We start from the raw sequence: 23201 nt of genomic DNA on the forward strand, positions 1-23201 counted from the left end.
TGAAGTAAGTGTGTTCGCGTATTATTTAGCTAATGATTATTGACAGTGTCTGCTTGCTACGCTGTGTTGCACGGGATCAGTGGGGAACGTCTGATTTACACTGGACGAACCTGCCGTTTTGTACGCTCAAGGTATCCAGTTCATTACTTTCAATAAATGGGCTAACACGGTCTTACCAGCAGATCTCCGGTCTTCCCCATGTGATCACCGAAAGTTAATAATTATTACAAATGTTTTCAGGAGATCGACTGACAATTTTCGTCGCACCGAGACCTCGAAATTCCTTCACTGCCTTCTGGAATTTAAGTTAAGCTCAATTTAATCAGGATAGAACAGTATTGCACTGTGTGAATGTGATAAGCCAGCTTTGTGAATGAAAATTCCCTTATGTTTTTTACTATCCTGATCAGTGAAGCTAAATCATGCCGGTGTGAGAGACGTTTTTAAATTTCCGATCCCACAAAAATATTAAACTGGGTAAGTTCTGTAATAAAGAAATCTCAAGTAGTGCACAAAAAATATCCAGTAGACGGCTACAGGAGTGGTAGAATGAAAGTACTCTCTGCCTAGCACTTTTATAATGATCTGCATATTATTTGCGGTAGTTGTGGTACGAGATAACCCCCGCTCGGAGCGCTGCAGTTGTGCCTAGTTCCCACGGCGGCCGGCAGAGGCGCCGTCGGCGCTGGCAGAGAGGCAGCTAATTGGCCGGGCGTAACAGACTTTGCCGGCACGCTAGACGGGGGCGGGGGGTGCCGGCTCACGCAGTGCAGTTTTCTCTGTGCGCTGCGCCCTGCAGTAATAGCCCTAAAAGGCCCCGTAATTGGCTGCCTGCGACAACACTGCCGCCCTCCGGCATGCGTGAATGCTGCGCACGCGGCGAGGGAGAAGAGACAATAGCTGGCTGCGACCCAGCCAGTCGAGAAAGTAAACAACTTTTTTCTTCCCCTCTGCTGTTCTCACCGACCTTTTTACTGCTCTTTCCTCCCTTCGGCGGCTCTCGCACCTCAAACGTTCGCTCAAATCGAGAAATCGTCGCCAAAGAGGCGCAGTTTTGCTTCGCGAAACACAGCTAGACGAATCTGACTTATATTTCCTCAACAAACCGGATACGCGACTAACACTAGAGACAAGTCAACCGCTAGAATTCGTATTCCAGGATAAGCGTTCGAAACGGCCCTGTCTAGTCGTGTAGTAAGATGCAAACGATCAAATCAACTCCTCGTATACACATTCACATGTATACTCTGCGAACTACTGTGAAGAGCGTGGCAGAGGTTACTTTCCACTGTAGAGTTTCTTCGCGTTCCATTCATGTACGGAGCACGACAATGAGTCCTTACCGGCTCTGTGTGCGAATCTTGCCCTCGCGTTCCCTACGGGGGAAATGGTTCAAATGGCTCTGAGCACTATGCGACTTAACATCTGAGGTCATCAGTCCCCTAGAACTCAGAACTGCTTACACCTAACTAACCTAAGGACATCAAACACATCCATGCCCGAGGCAGGATTGGAACCTGCGACCGTAGCGGTCGCGCTGTTCCAGAGTGAAGCGCCTAAAAACGCTCGGCCGGCTGAAAATTGATGCCGGACTACATTTGAGGAGCGCCGGAACAAAACCCGGTACATCCACTTTTGCTGTATTCGCGTGTTTGAGCTGCAGGGGAGAGATACAGGAGTATACGTGCTGCCACAAAACAATTTTCATAACAGCGCGACATCAAGTGTTTTATGGTGTGTTTCTTCTTTTTATACCTTGTGGAGCCAGTTAGAGATCACTATTTGCTACTTTCTGTATTAACAGCAAATCCGGATTTATCGGTTTTTGTTCCGGCGCTCCTCATTTCATGTATTTCGTAACGACTGTAGTCGCTGTAGTGCCTGTTTCTTAGGCTATGCATGCGTGTCCGAATATAAATTGCATCGTAATACAGTGCAACAATGGCACTCCAATATCGTGCTTCAAAAAATATTTCTGTGAAACTAATTAAACATCGGTGTCTCTGAACTTCGAACGTTGGTACTCTACTAGGACTCGCTCAATGCTAAAATTAGGTTGGTAACAACGGGCAGTGATGTGCGAAATAACAAATAAAAATGACTAACCTTGATGTACACGTGAACGGCCGAGGATGCCATGCGACAAAATAAAGTTTTGCCTTTCCCATGTCCGATGCTTTGCAACTCTATGTTGGTTGGCATTGAGCATGACATTCATTCCGAGACAGGTCTTTACGGTTGAGTTAAGAATACGTTCTAGGATTCTAAACGAGCTTAATTACAAATAAGAAAAAGGAAGAAGAAGAAGACAAGAGAGAGAGAGAGAACGCTACAGTCGCTTTAGCACCGCGGTTGCAAACACCAAGTGCGCAGCATAACTAACGTTCCTTTTTCTTTAACAACTCCTGGAGAATGGTGGACATTTATCGCTTAACTGACCCATTCTGTACGTTTAGTTGATTCCCTATCGCAGCGAAAAATGGGTAGAAAAGTTATTTACAGCTGTTTTTTTTTCCAGTAACAGTGCTCTCTAGATGTCTAGCTTCTCATTCCGACAGTAATAGCCGCCATGAAACAGCGCAGCATCTAGAAACGCGACACCAGTTTGTTTAGTGACGCAGCGTCGGCCGCTGTTTTCGCGCATGCGCACAACAGCCTTCTCGCAGACCATTATTTCGCCGAGCGCTCGAAAACCGCGGCGTTCTCTTAACGAGTGCCGTATAAGACGGCGCACTTTCCCGCAAGCGCTGCGCATTTTCTCAGCTCTTGTCGGGTCCGTCCTTGCTCTGCTAGTCTGTTGCGTGATTCACGAACTTCTCCATTACGTTCCAAGCGGTTCCAGAGCCGATGTAATAATTGCTTTCGTAATAGATGTTTTTTATCATTATTTTAATTACGTATTTTTTGTTATTTGGCATGACTGTCGGGGTCGCTAGTCTCCCTCCACCCCCCTCCACACACACACACACCACACACACACACACACACACACACACACACACACACACACACCAAATCTCTCTCGCGCAGTACTGTATGAAAAAATACTACATAAAAGAGTGAGAAAGGTCACAAAGAAACAAATTTTGGTAAATCACAGTACTACAGCACTTAACTGCAATTAAGTAATATGTTACACAAAGGGAGATTAATTCCTACAAAGAATAAAATTTAGTATACAGGGTGTTAAAAAAAGGTACGGTCAAACTTTCAGGAAACATTCCTCACACACAAATAAAGAAAAGATGTTATGTGGACGTGTGTCCGGAAACGCTTAATTTCCATGTTAGAGCTCATTTTAGTTTGGGCCCCATGTTATTCCACCTACGCTCAATGGAGCACGTTATCATGATTTCATACGGGATACTCTACCTGTGCTGCTAGAACATTCGTGGTCGTGCGGTAGCGTTCACGCTTCCCGCGCCCGGGTTCCCGGGTTCGATTCCCGGCGGGGTCAGGGATTTTCTCTGCCTCGTGATGACTGGGCGTCGAGTGATGTCCTTAGGTTAGTTAGGTTTAAGTAGTTCTAAGTTCTGGGGGACTGATGACCATAGATGTTAAGTCTCATAGAGCTCAGAGCCATTTGAACCATTTTTTGCTAGAGCATGTGCCTTTACAAGTACGACACAACATGTGGTTCATGCACGATGGAGCTCCTGCACATTTCAGTCCAAGTGTTCGTATGCTTCTCGACAACAGATTCGGTGACCGACGGATTGGTAGAGGCGGACCAATTCCGTGGCCTCCACGCTCTCCTGACCTCAACCCTCTTGACCTTTATTTATGGGGGCATTTGAAAGCTCTTGTCTATGCAACCCCGGTACCAAATGTAGAGACTCTTCGTGCTCGTATTGTGGACGGCTGTGATACAATACGCCATTCTCCAGGGCTGCATCAGCGCATCGGGGATTCTGTGCGACGGAGGGTGGATGCATGTATCCTCGCTAACGGAGGAGATTTTGAACATTTCCCGTAACAAAGTGTTTGAAGTCACGCTGGTACCTTCTGTTGCTGTGTGTTTCCACTCCATGATTAATCTGACTTGAAGAGAAGTAATAAAATGAGCTCTAACATGGAAAGTAAGCGTTTCCGGACACATGTCCACATAACATATTTTCTTTCTTTGTGTGTGAGGAATGTTTCCTGAAAGTTTGGCAGTACCTTTTTGTAACACCCTGTATATGAAGGTGGAACTGTCCTCGAAAGAACAGATACCATTTATGACCATGCAGCTTCTCTAGAATAAATGATAATTAATTGAAACCCTCAGCTGCCGACAGGTGTTGTTGACATACCTTGATGGGGACAGCTGAAAATGTGTGCCCCGACCGGGACTCGAACCCGGGATTTCATGCTTACATGGCAGGCGCTCAATCTTCTTTTTTTTTTTCACTTTGTTCGTTGTTGATCGTTGTGTTTGGTCGTTGCGGACATCACATGGCATCCATTTTTTCTTTTGGTTGATCCTTCCACTCTAGTTTTTTTATTACAGAGGCCAACCAGCTCTCTGACCGAACATGCTGAGCTACCGTGCCGGCTCCATCTGAGCCACCGAGGACACAGAGGATAGCGCGACTGCAGGGACTTATCCCTTGCACGATTCCCGCGAGACCCACATTCCCAACTGTCCACACTCTACATAGGTAATGTTCCTAATAGATACATTTCTTTAAAATAAAATTTAGTTTAGATAACAAACAGCTTTGCAATGTGCGAGCCAATAGCTATACTTCTTTACAGGAATAAAAAAAAGGCATGTGAACATAAAAGCAATGAAAGTGTTAACAAGTAAATTCACTATAAACCATACAATCTAGCCGGCCGCTGTGGCCGAGCGGTTCTAGGCGCTTCGGTCCGGAACCGCGCTGTTGCTACGGTCGCAGGTTCGAATCCTGCCTCGGGCATAGACGTGTGTGATGTCCTTACGTTAGTTAGTTTTAAGTAGTTCTAAGTCTTTGCGGCTGATGATCTCAGATGTTAAGTCCCATAGTGCTCAGATCCATTTTGAACCATACAATCTAAATATCATCTACGTTTCTCGATCAGGGCGGCATTTTTCATCTCAAAAACCTCTAGTGGAAACAGCACATGCACCTTTTATCCAAGTTCAAAATCTACGTTACTAAACCACTATCCTGGAACCCAATTCCAGTTGTTCGTTGCCTAACTAACGACTTCCAGGAGTAACAAAAATTTGTTCTTCAATATTTTGCGTAGTCATTGACCGATTTCAAAAATTTAAAATACTAACATAATCTACTCATTAAGACGTAGAGTGGTCACCCAGAAAATTATGACCACGATCTACTATCGATATAAACCCGTCCAGAAGACAGCAGTGCCACCTGGGGAGGAATGAATGCTAGTCAGAGACACGCACGGTCCATGTAGTATCAGCGAGTGTGCAGTCCGTGTGTAGAACGGTGAAGGCGCGCCATCTATCTGAGTTTGACCGAGGGCAGGTTGTGAAGGCCCGGAGGCTGGGCAGGAGGTAACCTCAGACCTTAGTGGCTCAAATGGCTCTGAGCACTATGGGACTTAACATCTGGCGTCATCAGTCCCCTAGAACAACTTAGAAGTACTTAAACCTAACCAACCTAAGGACATGACACACATCCATGCCCGAGGCAGGATTCGAACCTGCGGTCGTAGCGGTCGCGCGGTTCCAGACTGAAGCGCTTAGAACCGCTCGGCCACCGCGGCCGGCTGTTAGTATGTTTCCTATACGGAATTGAATGTACTGCGTTTTCTCAAAATTTTCAGAGAATCACCTAACAATTTTTTGAAAAACGTCATTAAGCATTTCTCGTGTTGCTTTCTCTCCACTAGGATTTACACTCCTGGAAATGGAAAAAAGAACACATTGACACCGGTGTCTCAGACCCACCATACTTGCTCCGGACACTGCGAGAGGGCTGTACAAGCAATGATCACACGCACGGCACAGCGGACACACCAGGAACCGCGGTGTTGGCCGTCGAATGGCGCTAGCTGCGCAGCATTTGTGCACCGCCGCCGTCAGTGTCAGCCAGTTTGCCGTGGCATACGGAGCTCCATCGCAGTCTTTAACACTGGTAGCATGCCGCGACAGCGTGGACGTGAACCGTATGTGCAGTTGACGGACTTTGAGCGAGGGCGTATAGTGGGCATGCGGGAGGCCGGGTGGACGTACCGCCGAATTGCTCAACACGTGGGGCGTGAGGTCTCCACAGTACATCGATGTTGTCGCCAGTGGTCGGCGGAAGGTGCACATGCCCGTCGACCTGGGACCGGACCGCAGCGACGCACGGATGCACGCCAAGACCGTAGGATCCTACGCAGTGCCGTAGGGGACCGCACCGCCACTTCCCAGCAAATTAGGGACACTGTTGCTCCTGGGGTATCGGCGAGGACCATTCGCAACCGTCTCCATGAAGCTGGGCTACGGTCCCGCACACCGTTAGGCCGTCTTCCGCTCACGCCCCAACATCGTGCAGCCCGCCTCCAGTGGTGTCGCGACAGGCGTGAATGGAGGGACGAATGGAGACGTGTCGTCTTCAGCGATGAGAGTCGCTTCTGCCTTGGTGCCAATGATGGTCGTATGCGTGTTTGGCGCCGTGCAGGTGAGCGCCACAATCAGGACTGCATACGACCGAGGCACACAGGGCCAACACCCGGCATCATGGTGTGGGGAGCGATCTCCTACACTGGCCGTACACCACTGGTGATCGTCGAGGGGACACTGAATAGTGCACGGTACATCCAAACCGTCATCGAACCCATCGTTCTACCATTCCTAGACCGGCAAGGGAACTTGCTGTTCCAACAGGACAATGCACGTCCGCATGTATCCCGTGCCACCCAACGTGCTCTAGAAGGTGTAAGTCAACTACCCTGGGCAGCAAGATCTCCGGATCTGTCCCCCATTGAGCATGTTTGGGACTGGATGAAGCGTCGTCTCACGCGGTCTGCACGTCCAGCACGAACGCTGGTCCAACTGAGGCGCCAGGTGGAAATGGCATGGCAAGCCGTTCCACAGGATTACATCCAGCATCTCTACGATCGTCTCCATGGGGGAATAGCAGCCTGCATTGCTGCGAAAGGTGATATACACTGTACTAGTGCCGACATTGTGCATGCTCTGTTGCCTGTGTCTATGTGCCTGTGGTTCTGTCAGTGTGATCATGTGATGTATCTGACCCCAGGAATGTGTCAATAAAGTTTCCCCTTCCTGGGACAATGAATTCACGGTGTTCTTATTTCAATTTCCAGGAGTGTATTATAACACTCGTACTGCCTGCAAAACGTACGATTTTTGCTCGTTGAATATTAAGTGGACGGTCATTTACACACATAAGGAATAGGAATGGACCCAAAATTGAGCCCTATTGGATATCTTCTGGTAAACCTTCCGGGATGTAAGGTCGTGGTCCATGAAACACTTCAGCTCCTAACGTTTCGTCCAGAGCTGCGCTGGACATCTTCAGAGGGGTGTTTCTCCTCCGGTGAGTCTTGCCGACTGACGGGTCGGACGTCTGAGAGCGACTTATATATCGTAGAAAGTGGGCGTGACCAGAGTTACACGTGATATGCAGAGATAATCTTTGTCAGAGATAAAACTTAACTATCGATCGTAATCTCGTCACGGATAAAAGTGTCTAGCAATTCTGTAGTGCTACTGTCCAAATATCACTAAGTTTCATGGTCTCTTCTTTCCGATTAAAATTATCCCTGTGTTTATATATTTCAATTGCTTCTCTACAAAGTCGTGGGTAATAGTTCGTCGTCGTAGATAAAATTTTTGTTTCGGAAAACTTTACTTGATGATTTCCTGACTGAAAAGCGTGTTCTGCTACAGCAGATTTATCTGTGTTCTTTCAACCGTGTATTTACGCTTCTTTTTGTTCTTCCAATATAAACTTTACCACATGTACACGGGATTTTATATACGCCACTGGCTGATAGAGGAGCGCGTTTATCTGTTACAGACCGGAGAATATGACAAATTTTCTTCGTTGGTCTAAAAACAGGTCTAATATCATGTTTACTCAAAATCTTTCCAATCTGATCCGTTACTTTCTTTATAAAAGGGAGAGAGACTGTATTCTTCCATCGTTTTTCGGGCTTGTCCTTAGGCTTTTTGTTGTTTGGGTGCAGAATTCTGCTTACTTCTGGCTACCCAAAGAAAGAAGTAAGCAGAATTCTGCACCCAAACAACAAAAAGCCTAAGGACAAGCCCGAAAAACTGATGACCACAGATGTTAAGTCCTATGGTGCTCAGAGCCATTTTGAACAAGCCCGAAAAACGATGGAAGAATACAGTCTCTCTCCCTTTTATAAAGAAAGTAACGGATCAGATTCGAAAGATTTTAAGTAAACATGATATTAGACCTGTTTTTAGACCAACGATGAAAATTTGTCATGTTCTCCGGTCTGTAAAAGATAAATGCGCTCCTCTATCAGCCAGTGGCGTATATAAAATCCCGTTTACATGTGGTAAAGTTTATATTGGAACAACAAAAACAAGCGTAAATACACGGTTGAAAGAACACAGAAGTCTTTGCCGATTAGGAAAAACAGATAAATCGGCTGTAGCTTCAGTCAGGAAATCATCAAGTGAAGTTTTCCGAAACAAAAATTTTATCTACGACGACGAACTGTTACCCACGGCTTTGTAGATAAGCAATTGAAATATATAAACATAGGGATAATTTTAATCGGAAAGAAGAGACCATGAAACTTAGTGATATTTGGACAGTAGCACTACAGAATTGCTAGACAGTTTTATCCGTGACGAGATTACGATCGATAGTTAAGTTTTATCTCTGACAAACATTATCTCTGCATATCACGTGTAACTCTGGTCACGCCCACTTTCTACGATATATAAGTCGCTCTCAGACGTCCGACCCGCCAGTCGGCAAGACTCACCGGAGGAGAAACACCCCTCTGAAGATGTCCAGCGCAGCTCTGGACGAAACGTTAAGAGCTGAAGAGTTCCATGGACGACGACCTTACATCCCGGAAGGTTTACCAGAAGATGTGTCATCCGGTCGTGAAAGCCTTCATACTATGGTCTGTTGGATATCCTTTGTAAGTTCTCACCAGTCACTATAATTTTCGATCCTTACAACATTGTTTGAATTATCCAGCACAAGTTTTTGCGTTCTGTTTGTTAAGCGCGTACAAACCAGTTGTGTGTGAAGCTATCAATCCCAAATAAGGTATGCGGCAGTACAAATAGGTTTACTGTTGGCCCAACGGAAAAGCGGCTCCAGAACGCAATGCTAAGCTGTTCCCACGGCGACGGCAACCACGTCACACGGTTTTTCCCATGTGCAACTTCTTGGAATCTCCTGCAGGCATCTTGACGAACTTCGTTAAGCCACTGCTAATGTAACAACTACGCTCACGAAGAAAACTCTGCCAAAGTGTTCTTAATGTCGCCGGAACACCAGGCGGCAATTAACGACATGAAAGTTCATAAAATACAAGTAAATAAATAAAATTTGAAGCCGGGTTCGTAGCTGTTGGCTAGAGGCCAGGAGAGTATGTGATCTGGGCTGGCGCTAACGTTAAGAACTGTCCAAATGATTTCTCTGTGACTCACCTGATTGGTCGCCAGATGACCTCGGCTTTCCATCGCCACTCCATTCTTCTTCTGAAACAACAAAGGAAACAACGTCACAACCAGTTCCACCAACTGCGACATGGTCGCGTATACAAACAGTGATCCAATGCTGTCAAATGTTTTTTTATTCCAGTCTTTGATCTCAATATGAATTCTTTAGACGATGGCCGGTTTGAGTCCGTAATGACCATCCTCAGATCTACAATATACAAATATATAGACCTAGTGAGCAGTGTGCCTTTCCACATAATACAGCAATACGTATCACAATATACTATCACTCAACCAGGGAGATGTACATAAAATACGGTAAAACGTACCTTTTTTTACACCATGTCCTAAAGTGATAAGGCCATAATGGCATCGTCAAAACACGTAAATATAATCAGCATAACATCGTCATGTAGATCTAAAATAACGTTTAGAATAGGCTGCATCGTCCACAAAGTCATAATTGCAACTGGCTACTGAAGTACAGTAGCTACCAGAAATCTGTTTGCCCATCATCTCTAGATGTCGCTACTGTCGGCTTAAATGTAGTCATCATTTATGCAAAAAAACATAATCTGATACAATCACATTATGTAAAATAGATGTAGCAGACTTTTAAAATTGATAACTATCATAGAAACTAAATTGTGATACATTAAAAGACGAATACAGTTACCCATATAAAATTATTAAAAGGAAATATACGAATAGAATAGGACCGATCCCTTTTATGGCGAATTTTTTTATGGTGAGTTTACGGTCAACAATTAATATGCGTATTACATTGCTTGTAGCAACCTATAAATTGCCTATGAAGGATAAAATGTCTATATGACAGCTAACGGTTGCTGTAGGTTGCTACAGGCAATGCAATACGCATTTTCACCGTAAATTCACCAAAAAAAGGGTCGGACCTATTCTCTTCATATATTTCCCTTTAATAATTTTATATCGGTAACTATATTCGTCATATAGATCTAAAGTGAGGTGTAGAATAGGCCGCTTCGTCCACACAGTCATTATTGCATCTGGCTACTGAAGTACAGTAGCTACCAGAAATCTGTTTGCCTACATCATCCCTAGATGTCGCTACAGTCTGGAACCGCGCTGCTGCTACGGTCGGAGGTTCGAATCCTGCCTCGGGCATGGATGTGTGTGATGTCCTTAGGTTAGTTAGGTTTAAGTAGTTCTAAGTTCTAGGGGACTGATGATCTCACATGTTAAGTCCCATAGTGCTCAGAGCCATTTGAACAATTTTTTTTGCATTCGTCTTTTAATGTATCACAATTTAGTTTCTATGATAGTTATCAATTGTAAAAGTCTGCTACATGTATTTTACATAATGTGTTTTATCAGATTATGTTTTTTTTGCATAAATGATGACTACATCGAAGGCGACAGTAGCGACATCTAGGCAGGATGTAGGCGAACAGATTTCTGGTAGCTACTGTACTTCAGTAGCCAGATGCAATAATGACTGTGTGGTCGATGCGGCCTATTCTACACCTTATTTTAGATCTATATGACGATGCTATGCTGATTATATTTACATGTTTTGACGATGCCATTATGGCCTTATCACTTTAGGACATGGTGTAAAAAAAGGTAAGTTTTACCGTACTTTTTGTACATCTCCCTGGTTGAGTGATGGTATATTGTGATACGTATTGCTGTATTATGTGGAAAGGCACACTGCTCACTAGGTCTATATATTTGTATATTGTAGATCTGAGGATGGTAATTACGGACTGAAACCGGTTATCGTCTAAAGAATTCATATTGTGATCAAAGACCGGAATAAAAAAAACATTTAACGTCAAACTAGTACTAAGCACCGCACATAAATGGTCACAATTATCGAACTATATGAACAAAAGGTAAGCTAGTTACAAACTACGGCGTGCACGCACTTTATTCGACATGTGAATGTCACTGGACATATTCAGATTTAGGTCATGAGATGTTCGATACGCCTACCATCTTTGGCGATGAAGACGAATAGCGAAATTCTGCACGACCAGCTGAAGTGTCGGAACATCGATGCTGAAAAAGGAGTCGCATGTGTTTAGATTCGAAGAATATGGCGGCCTATCAAGGCCCATGCCGGTGGCCTCTGGGTACCCAAGAACCAGAATGCGGACCCCAAAGTTCTCCTCCAGGATATCAAACTCTCTCCTGCTTCGATGGGGTCGAGCTCCGTCTTGCATGAACCACATCTTCTCGAAATCAGGGTCACTTTGGATAATGGGGATAAATTTCCCTTCCAAAACCTTCGGTAGTCACGGTGCCATCGAGGAATACCGCATCGATTATCCCGTGACTGGAGACTGCACACCACACAGTCACCCGTCGAGAGTGAAGAGACTTCTCGATCGCCAAATGCGGATTGTCAGTTTTTAATATTTCTAAAATTTAAAGAACCTCTCTCACACCGGTCTGATTTAGCTTCACTGATCAGGATAGTAAAAAACATGCGTATATTAAGGGAATTTTCATTGACAAAGCAGGCTTATCACATTCACACAGTTCAATACTGTTCTATCCTGATTAAATTGAGCTTAACTTAAATTCCAGAAGGCAGTGAAGCAATTTCGAAGTCTCGGTGCGACGAAAATTGTCAGTCGATCTCCTGAAAACATTTGTAATAATTATTAACTTTCGGTGATCACATGGGGAAGACCGGAGATCTGCTGGTAAGACCGTGTTAGCCCATTTATTGAAAGTAATAAACTGCATATCTTGAGCGTACAAAACGGCAGGTTCGTCCAGTGTAAATCAGACGTTCCCCACTGATCCCGTGCAACACAGCGTAGTAAGCAGACACTGTCAGTAATAATCAGTTAAATAATACGCGAACACACTTACTTTAGTTTAGTCCATATATTAAATTCCTTCTCATACAGAATCTCATCAAGATGGCGACTAGCTCAACAATACATACATATACATCCTTCTTTCACGACTAATCGGCAAGAAGTCCCCTATTCTTTTTCCTAAGAGAAAACATAGATAGCAGAGAAGCTATTCCGTGGAGTAAATGGGCGCTCCAAGGAATAATTGGGCTTGAAACTACTTTGCATTGATAATCGGTAAGATAAGAAGAGGTATTTCGAGATATGTACTGAGTTATATAATTTATAAAATTTCTGAAAATATCGTGGAGAGACCGCTGCAAGAGACGTTACAAGTTCCACAAATGTGCCAGTTTTGTTTACCGTCGAACACCTTCCAAATGAAAGTGGTCTTCGTCGCTAAACCACGTGCATACTAGTTCCCACCATGCCCCGCGGCCAACTGTGCGCTCTGAACGCCCCAACGCAAACCGTTCGAAAGTTATGACGTTTTATTACATACAGTTCAATAGCTGCCATCCTGTGTACTCAATGAATCGAAAACCAGTGTGTGTTTAGATCACAGCTCCTATAAGACACAGAAATCTACCAACACAATTATGAGAGAATATAGCGTTTCTGTAATGTCAAAAGAAAGGTGCGTCATGGGGGAAAATAGCACTGTGATTTCTGGAGTATCTAACCACAACAAAAAAGGTTCAGGTATCTAGAAGTTACTGACTGATCGATTACATGTGTAATGGCTAGCCTAGGCGTCTTCAAAAACACTAACAAGATACTATGACAAGAAAAGATACAAAGGCACTGTATACTAACTTTGTAAGGCTCGAAACAAATCCGCATGAACTTAACATACACTCATGTTCAGGAAAAAACAGAACACTTTGAACGAGTAGAGATAGGACGTTCATATTGACGGAACATGTACATTAGTGCGCATGAGAACCATGTTGGCCCCTCGGGTTCAACGCGACGTCGAGAAAGCGGCGCAAAACCACCTACTGGTACGATCTACATCTACATTTATACTCCACAAGCCACCCAACGGTGTGTGGCGGAGGGCACTTCACGTGCCACTGTCATTACCTCCCTTTCCTGTTCCAGTCGCGTATGGTTCGCGGGAAGAACGACTGTCTGAAAGCCTCCGTGCGCGCTCGAATCTCTCTAATTTTACATTCGTGATCTCCTCGGGAGGCATAAGTAGGGGGAAGCGATATATTCGATACCTCATCCAGAAACGCACCCTCTCGAAACCTGGACAGCAAGCTACACCGCAATGCAGAGCGCCTCTCTTGCAGAGCTGAACATCTCCGTAACGCTATCAAGCTTACCAAATGGCCCTGTGACGAAACGCGCCGCTCTTCTCTGGATCTTCTCTATCTCCTCTGCCAACCCGACTTGGTACGGATCCCACACTGATGAGCAATACTCGAGTATAGGTCGAACAAGTGTTTTGTAAGCCACCTCCTTTGTTGATGGACTACATTTTCTAAGGACTCTCCCAATGAATCTCAACCTGGCACCCGCCTTACCAACAATTTATTTTATATGATCATTCCACTTCAGATCGTTCCGAACGCATACTCCCAGATATTTTACAGAAGTAACTGCTACCAGTGTTTGTTCCGCTATCATATAATCATACAATAAAGGATCGTTCTTTCTATGTATTCGCAATACATTAGATTTGTCTATGTTAAGGGTCAGTTGCCACTCCCTGCACCAAGTGTCTATCCGCTGCAGATCTTCCTGCATTTCGTTGCAATTTCCTAATGCCTGCGGCTCTCGTTGTCACTACAAACCGAAGGTAATGAATCAGTGTGACCTGATTAGACACGCAGGATGGTTTGTAGACGTACGCGCGAACCCTACCATCAAATCAGTAAGCTTAAGGCATTATTGGCATGAGAGAATGTGATGTGTCTATCCGGGAAACTACTGCTCGTGTGGGACGAAGTGTTTTGGCACTGCAACGGTTCAGAAATGGCTCTGAGAACTATGCGACTTAACTTCTGAGGTCATCAGTCCCCTAGAACTTAGAACTACTTAAACCTAACTAACCTAAGGACGTCACACACATCCATGCCCGAGGCAGGATTCGAACCTGCGACCGTAGCGGTCGCGCGGTTCCAGACTGTAGCGCCTAGAAGCGCACGGCCACTCCGGCCGGCCAGTGCAACGGGTGTGGGCAGAATGGTTCACGGAAGGCCGTAGAACACGACGAGATGGGTTAGGTCGCGCCACTATACCACCTCCCGAGAACATCGACACCTCATCCGAGTGGCAATGTAGGACAGATCAGCGTCTTCCTCGGCTCTGGCGCAGCGGTGGGACACTTATAATTAAGTGTTTCCCTGAGACATTTAAGTCTCTTTTTATTATCCACTATTCTGTTAGAAGCAGACGAAATGAATTGAAATTTGTGCTGCTGCCGGCCTCGAACCCGGGTCTTCTTGCTTGCTTGGCAGAAATGCTAACCATTACATCACTGCAGTACGATTGTCAACATCACTGCACGACTACCTAGGCTGAGTGCCCTCGCCAACACAAACTTCATTTTTCCCTTACAGCGTTGGTATACGAGGCGTGTTTTTCAAGTAAGTACCGTTTTGAAATTAAAAGAAAGACGTGCTAAGATAGCTCAATAATTTTATTTTTACAAGAAAGCCTGCACCGTAATCTACGCACTGACGCCATTACAGTCTGATTCTTCCTTGTTTACGTTGTGTACTGAGTGTTTAAAGTGCCTCCGATAATCGTGAGTCCCGCAGACTGTGAAGTACGGCCTGTTGTAAGATTTCTTAGTGCTAAAGGCCAAAAAGCGATCGATATTCATCGTGAGATCTGTGCAGTGTACGGAGAAAACATTATGAGTGATGGAGTGGTAAGAAAGTGGGTGAGAGAGCATTTGAAGATGGCCGCACAAATGTGCACGATGAACAACGGAGTGGGCGTCCTTCGGTCGTTAATGAAAGTTTGGTGCAGGAAGCGGACAATAAGGTGGGAGGAAACAGATGCTCTACGATTTCCTCCTTGCGGGATGACTTTCCTAATGTTTCTCGTGGTGTTTTGTATGGCATTGTGACCGAGCATTTGAATTACCGAAAATTGTGCCCAAGTTGGGTACCGAAAATGTTTACGGATGTGCACAAAACCAACGTTTAGACAGTGCATTGACTTTCCCCGAGCGGTACTACAACAACGGTGATCATTTCTTAAGCCAAATTGTTACGGGCGATGAAACGTGGGTGGCCTACGTCACACCAGAATCAAGGCAACAGTCCACGGAAGTTGAGCCAGGGCATTCGTCCGCATGTGGCGAATCAGACCAAAGATCTCATCACATCTTTTCGATCGGAAACTCTAGATCATCCTCCGTACAGCCCCGACCTTGCACCCAGTGACTGCCATCTGTTCCTGCACTTGAAGAAACACCTGGGCAGTCAGCGTCTTCGAGACGATGACGATGTCAAAACAGTGGTGTTGCAGTGGTTGTTAACAAGTCAGGCGGCAGACTTGTATGAGGAGGGTATTCAAAAACTGGTACAACGTTGTGACAAGTGCCTCAATATTGACGAAAATTATGTAGGAAAGTACATAAGGTACAGGCTTTCCTGCAAAAATAAAATTATTGCGATATCTTAGCGCGATATATATATATATATATATATATATATATATATATATAGGGTTATTACAAATGATTGAAACGATTTCACAGCTCTACAATAACTTTATTATTAGAGATATTTTCACAATGCTTTGCATACACATACAAAAACTCAAAAAGTTTTTTTAGGCATTCACAAATGTTCGATATGTGGTCCTTTAGTGAGTCGGCAGACATCAAGCCGATAATCAAGTTCCTCCCACACTCGGCGCAGCATGTCCCCATCTATGAGTTCGAAAGCATCGTTGATGCGAGCTCGCAGTTCTGGCACGTTTCTTGGTAGAGGAGGTTTAAACACTGAATCTTTCACATAACCCCACAGAAGGAAATCGCATGGGGTTAAGTCGGGAGAGCGTGGAGGCCATGACATGAATTGCTGATCGTGATCTCCACAACGACCGATCCATCGGTTTTCCAATCTCCTGTTTAAGAAATGCCAAACATCATGATGGAAGTGCGGTGGAGCACCATCCTGTTGAAAGATGAAGTCGGCGCTGTCGGTCTCCAGTTGTGGCATGAGCCAATTTTCCAGCATGTCCAGATACATGTGTCCTGTAACGTATTTTTCGCAGAAGAAAAAGAGGCCGTAAACTTTAAACTGTGAGATTGCACAAAACACGTTAACTTTTGGTGAATTGCGAATTTGCTGCACGAATGCATGAGGATTCTCTACCGCCCAGATTCGCACATTGTGTCTGTTCACTTCACCACTAAGAAAAAATGTTGCTTCATCGCTGAAAACAAGTTTCGCACTGAACGCATCCTCTTCCATGAGCTGTTACAACCGCGCCGAAAATACAAAGCGTTTGACTTTGTCGTCGGGTGTCAGGACTTGTAGCAATTGTGAACGGTAAGGCTTCTGCTTTAGCCTTTTCCGTAAGATTTTCCAAACCGTCGACTGTGGTACGTTTAGCTCCCTGTTTGCTTTGTTCGTCGACTTCCGCGGGCTACCCATGAAACTTGCCTGCACGCGTTCAACCGTTTCTTCGCTCACTGCAGGCCGACCCGTTGATTTCCCCTTACAGAGGCATCCAGAAGCCTTAAACTGCGCATACCATCGCCGAATGGAGTTAGCAGTTGGTGGATCTTTGTTGAACTTCGTCCTGAAGTGTCTTTGCACTGTTATGACTGACTGATGTGAGTGCATTTCAAGTACGACATACGCTTTCTAGGCTCCTGTCGCCATTTTGTCTCACTGCGCTCTCGAGCGCTCTGGCGGCAGAAACCTGAAGTGCGGCTTCAGCCGAACAAAACTTTACGAGTTTTTCTACGTATCTGTAGTGTGTCGTGACCATATGTCAATGAATGGAGCTACAGTGAATTTATGAAATAGCTTCAATCATTTGTAATAGCCATATATATATATATATATATATATATATATATATATATATATATATATATATAGGGTGTTACAAAAAGGTACGGCCAAACTTTCAGGAAACATTCCTCACACACAAAGAAAGAAAATATGTTATGTGGACATGTGTCCGGAAACGCTTAATTTCCATGTTAGAGCTCATTTTAGTTTGTTCTTCCACCTACGCTCAATGGAGCACGTTATCACGATTTCATACGGGATACTCTACATGTGCTGCTAGAACATGTGCGTTTACAAGTACGAACAACATGTGGTTCGTGCACGATGGAGCTCCTGCACATTTCAGTCCAAGTGTTCGTACGCTTCGCGACAACGGATTCGGTGACCGACGGATTGGTAGAGGCGGACCAATTCCGTGGCCTCCACGTTCTCCTGACCTCAACCCTCTTGACTTTCATTTATGGGGGCATTTGAAAGCTCTCGTCTACGCAACCCCGGTACCAAATGTAGAGACTCTTCGTGCTCGTATTGTGGACGGCTGTGATACAATACGCCATTCTCCAGGGCTGCATCAGCGCATCGGGGATTCCGTGCGACGGAGGGTGGATGCACGTATCTTCGCTAACGGAGGACATTTTGAACATTTCCTGTAACAAAGTGTTTGAAGTCACGCTGGTACGTTCTGTTGCTGTGTGTTTCGATTCCATGATTAATGTGATTTGAAGAGAACTAATAAAATGAGCTCTAACATGGAAAGTAAGCGTTTCCGGACACATGTCCACATAACATATTTTCTTTCTTTGTGTGCGAGGAATGTTTCCTGAAAGTTTGACCGCACCTTTTTGTAACACTCTGTATATATATATATATACACCTTCAGGATTCCATACCAGGACATTCCAAATTAACCAACTTGGATCAAATACTGATCACCTAGTTTGGACCAGTCTGACCTCTCAGGAGAAAAGTTCGTGATTGAGATTAAAATTATTAATGATACGGTTCACTGATAACATTGATGTCCTCTGTGAAAGTCTGAAAAATTGTGGGAACCACTAAATGGAATAAACGGTCTACTGAGTATAAAATATGAATTGAAATTACATCAATGGAAAGCCAAAGTTATGAGAGGCAGCAGAAATGAGATTAGCGATAACCTTAACGTCAGAATTGGGTACAACGAAGTTGACAACGTCAAGATATCATCCTACCTTCGAAGCAGAATAACACATGGCAGCCGCGCGGGATCAGCCGAGCGGTCTGAGGCGCTGCAGTCATGGACTGTGCGGGTGGTCCCGGCGGAGGTTCGAGTCCTCCCTCGGGCATGCGTGTGTGTGTTTGTCCTTAGGATAATTTAGGTTAAGTAGTGTGTAAGCTTAGGGACTGATGACCTTAGCAGTTGAGTCCCACAAGATTTCACACACATTTGAACATTTTTTGAACACATGGCAGATGAAACAAGGACGATATGAAAGTCACACTCGCAAACGCAGAGAGGGCATTGCTGGGAAAGAGAAGACTGCCGATCTCAAACGTATGTCATAATTTGAGGAAGGAATATTTTGACAAAGTACGTTTGGAGCACAGCCTCGTGTGGTAGTGAATCGTGCACAGTGGAAAAACCGGGAAACCAGCGAATCGAAGTGTTTCAGATATGGTGATAGCATGGTGTTGAAAATTAGGCGTACAGATAAGGTAAGCAATAAAGAGATTCTCCGTAGAGTGATGAAGAAAAAGGAAAATGTGCAAAGTACAGACAAGAAGAGACAGGATGGCAACACATGTCTTAAGACATCAGCGAATAACTTCTGTGGTACAAGAGGGACCTGTTTAGGGTAAAAACTGTAGAGGAAGACAGACATTGGAATATATCCAGAAAGTTGAGGACTTCGGTTGCAGCCCGCATCTCGTGGTCGTGCGGTTAGCGTTCTCGCTTCCCACGCCCGGGTTCCCGGGTTCCATTCCCGGCGGGGTCAGGGATTTTCTCTGCCTCGTGATGGCTGGGTGTTGTGTGCTGTCCTTAGGTTAGTTAGGTTTAATTAGTTCTAAGTTCTAGGCGACTGATGACCTCAGCAGTTGAGTCGCATAGTGCTCAGAGCCATTTGAACCAACTTCGGTTGCAAGTATTACTCTTAGATGGCGCAGGAGAGGAATTCTTAATGGGCCGCACTAAATCAGTCAAAACTCTAATGAAAAAAAAAAAAAAAAGGCTTACTACCTGCTTCTCTTGAATCTAGTCCCTAACATATACAGAGATATGTACTGCATGGAAAATTATTTTTGATCACACAGGGTGTTTCAGAAGTGAAGGTCAACATTCAGGGATATGACAGGAATGATCATTCGAAACAAAGTCAAGTAAACATGGGCTCTCAAAAATGCCTCTGAGCACTATGGGACCTAACATCTGAGGTCATCAGTCCCCTAGAGTTAGAACTACTTAAACCGAAGAACATCACAAACATCCATGCCCGAGGCAAGATTCGAACCTGCGACTGCAGCAGTAGCGAGGTTCCGGACTGAAGCGCCTAGAACCGCTCGGCCACAGCGGCTGGCAAACATGGCCTCTAAAACGCGTACCTTAAGAGCTCTGAGCAATTCTTAATCTTCGATACTGTGAAACAAATCTCTTGTACAGCAAGCTCTCTGCTCTCCATATTTTGGGAAGTGGTAGTATGGACCAGAACAAGAAAAAATTTCCAGTAAAGATGTGCTCTAAAATGCATACCTTAAAATTTATGAGCACTTTTCGTTAGATGATTGGTGCTTGAAAGTAGCTCTTAAGATGTGCATTTTAGAGCCCTTGTTTACTGAACGTTTTTGTTCCGAATGATCATTCCTATCATATTCTTGAATACTGACATCACTTCTGAAACGCCCTGTATATTATATGGTCTGTATTTCAGTGCTTTTGCTAGATATTGGAAAACGTACTGCCTTCTATCAGATGCTTTTACGATATCTTAATTCCTTAATGTAATTAGGAAACCGCCAATTTTAACTTCGCCAACTGCCCGCGGAAGAGAGGGCTGTGTGCATTTCACCTAGTCGAGACTCCACAGTGGTCCAACGCGGGCGGTTAAATAACCACATCTTAATTGCAATTTCGTTAACAGCCCAGAGAACTGGAGCGTCGAAGATATAACACAAGAGAGAGTGGATTCCGTCGGCTCGCCAGTGCAGAGGAACGAATGGCGCCCAATCAGATCTTGGCGGAGCTGAGTTTATCTGGCGGGCGAGAGCTGCACGAAATTGGCGTTCAGGGAATCGGGGAGGGAATTGGTGCCAGAGGGGGGGGAGGGGGTAGGTGGGAAGGAGAGGGGTGAGGGGGAGGGGGAAGGGGAGGGGGAAGGAGGGGGGGGAGGTTGGAGGTGCGAAAGGAGGTTTGTAAGGCGGGACCGAATGTTGTCGGAACGCGAAAGAGGCCAGCGGACGTCATCAGCTTCGAGGGGCGGTGTGGCGGGTTCTTCCCTTTAAGCTGTCTGGCTTTTAATTAGATCTCGGTAATTGGAATTCGGCAGCGCGACTAGTGATGGGGTGTGCAGAAGTACGCGGGCGAGGAGGGGGAGGGGGAGGGGCGTATTTTAGCGAGGCAGGCAGCGGGGGAAGTGGAGCTGGTGGAAAGTGAGAGGAATGGATGGACGAATTGAGCAGGAGAGAGAGTAATAGCGAGGATAGATTCGCGAAAGCGGCAGATATAGAGAGGGAGGATGTGAAATTACACTGCGCTGTGCCCGCTTTTGGAAAGGTTGGAAGGGCACAATGAAATTTAGTTAACTGTGGACTCGTTTGATGGGATGGACAGAGAGAATCTGGAGCCATGGTAGCCACACGTTGGAGATGAAAGAGAAATGCCTATAGCTTGCCCTCTACCGTGAAATATCACGCGATATCGGCAGGAGAAATGTTTGATTCCGTACTGTTAGATTTCCCTTGGGAGTAAGGCAATGCACTGAATCTGCTGATACGTAACAAAGCTACAAGGATACACAGAATGGTCTGCCTCTGCAGAGGTAAGTTATGCGATTGGCTCGAAAACTCTCATAACGAACAAAGCAGTATTTTTTTATGTTCATATCGACCAACTAGGATCACACAACAATTAGGCCGGTATTACACTATCAAATTTCTTTGTCAAAGATTTGATCAAAGATGTGGTCAAATATTCCGTCAAATATATTTGATGAAGATCTTTGACGTAGCGCTAGAATGGGTATTCCACTTTCATCATATTTTTCGTCAAATTTCTTGGCTGACAACAACAAGTTGTTATTAACCGCAGCAGATGCATGTACCACAATTGCGCTGTGTGCACATGCGGAAGAGAAGCGGGGGGGGGGGGGGGGGGGGGGGGAGGAAACATAGCTGGGTGAAGCCGTGGGTTTTACGACGACACAATAAAAGCATTCAACAAAACTTGTTACGTGAGCTTACAGTGAAGGACGTCAAGTAGTACATCAATTACTTAAGAATGGATGAGCATACATTTCTGTATGTGCGCCATGAAGTGTATCCTCATATCACAAAGCACAATATTCACTTAAGAACTGCTACATGTGCAGAAGACAGGCTCCCTGTAACACTCCGATTCCTAACTACAGGAGATGGTTAGGTTAGGTCAGGTCAGGTCAGGTCTCCAATCTTCGTAATCTATTTTTGTATTCAGCGTGCCTCACGATGTAAAGCGCCTCATCAGCTTCATACATCTCTATTAATTTTGTAGCTGTCGGCACACGCCAATTGTATTTACCAGCAATGTTTATAAAAACACTACAGACGACAGAATGCAGCGATGCTAGCGCTCCATGTGGTAATACGTCACACTGCAGTGAACAGAAGACAAGCGACTTCTTTGATGAAATCTACAGCAAGGCCCTAGATTTGACAAAATATTGGACGACATTTGAGAAAGTTCCATATTACACCATCAAATATCTTTGACAAAGATATTGGACAAAGATATTTGACAAAGAAATTTGATAGTGTAATACCGGCCTTAAGGAGGAAGAAGAATTCAATTTACCTCCTTTTTTTCTACTCCAGTTTCTCGCCATGTTATTGCCAACTTCTTATCTCTTCTGTCTCTAAATCTAGTATTTTATCCTTAAAAGGTATTCATTGAAATGGTCTCTTCCCAGTTCTTCGCTTATTTTTGTTCAAAAAAATGGTTGAAATGGTTCTGAGCACTATGGGACTTAACATCTGTGGTCATCAGTCCCCTAGAACTTAGAACTACTTAAACTTAACTAACCTAAGGACATCACACACATCCATGCCCGAGGCAGGAATCAAACCTGCGACCGTAGCGGTCACGCGGTTCCAGACTGAAGCGCCTAGAACCGCACGGCCACACCAGCCGGCCGCTTATTTTTGTAATCCACGCATTTGTCGATTTCTTTTTCCAGAGATACAGTACTATTTGTTTCGTCAGCCTGTTCTCATTCATTCAACAAAGGTGTCTAAAGAAGATTAATCTCCGCTTTGCCCTTACATCTGATGCATTCCCCATGTTTGCGTACCTATTCTCGTCACTTCTCCTTCTCCAACCACCTGTAGTTTGTATTGAACCCATTACTTTAATAATAATCCCTCTCTGAAGTACCTCTATTGTGTCCAGCTTCTATACGCTGTTCCCCCAAAACATAATGACCATCGACCTACTAAGGATGTAAACCAATCCAAGCGATAGCAGCGTCACTTGGCGACGAATAACTGCTAGTCACACAAACACACGCTGCATGCAGTATGAACGGGGAA

The 23201-nt window shown here is 44.8% G+C and overlaps 1 protein-coding gene across 1 annotated transcript in view; it reads right to left on the reverse strand.

The window, feature by feature from the left end:
• LOC124553492 (protein PRRC2A-like) overlaps nucleotides 1-23201 on the reverse strand; it is a 1723518-nt gene that overhangs the window by 969028 nt on the left and 731289 nt on the right. The window contains exon 22 of the mRNA XM_047127347.1: nucleotides 9590-9640. Coding sequence (XP_046983303.1) covers nucleotides 9590-9640 — 51 coding nt within the window. The remainder of the gene's footprint in view (nucleotides 1-9589; nucleotides 9641-23201) is intronic.

This window comes from Schistocerca americana, chromosome 11 (assembly GCF_021461395.2).
Source record: "Schistocerca americana isolate TAMUIC-IGC-003095 chromosome 11, iqSchAmer2.1, whole genome shotgun sequence".
NCBI lineage: Eukaryota > Metazoa > Arthropoda > Insecta > Orthoptera > Acrididae > Schistocerca > Schistocerca americana.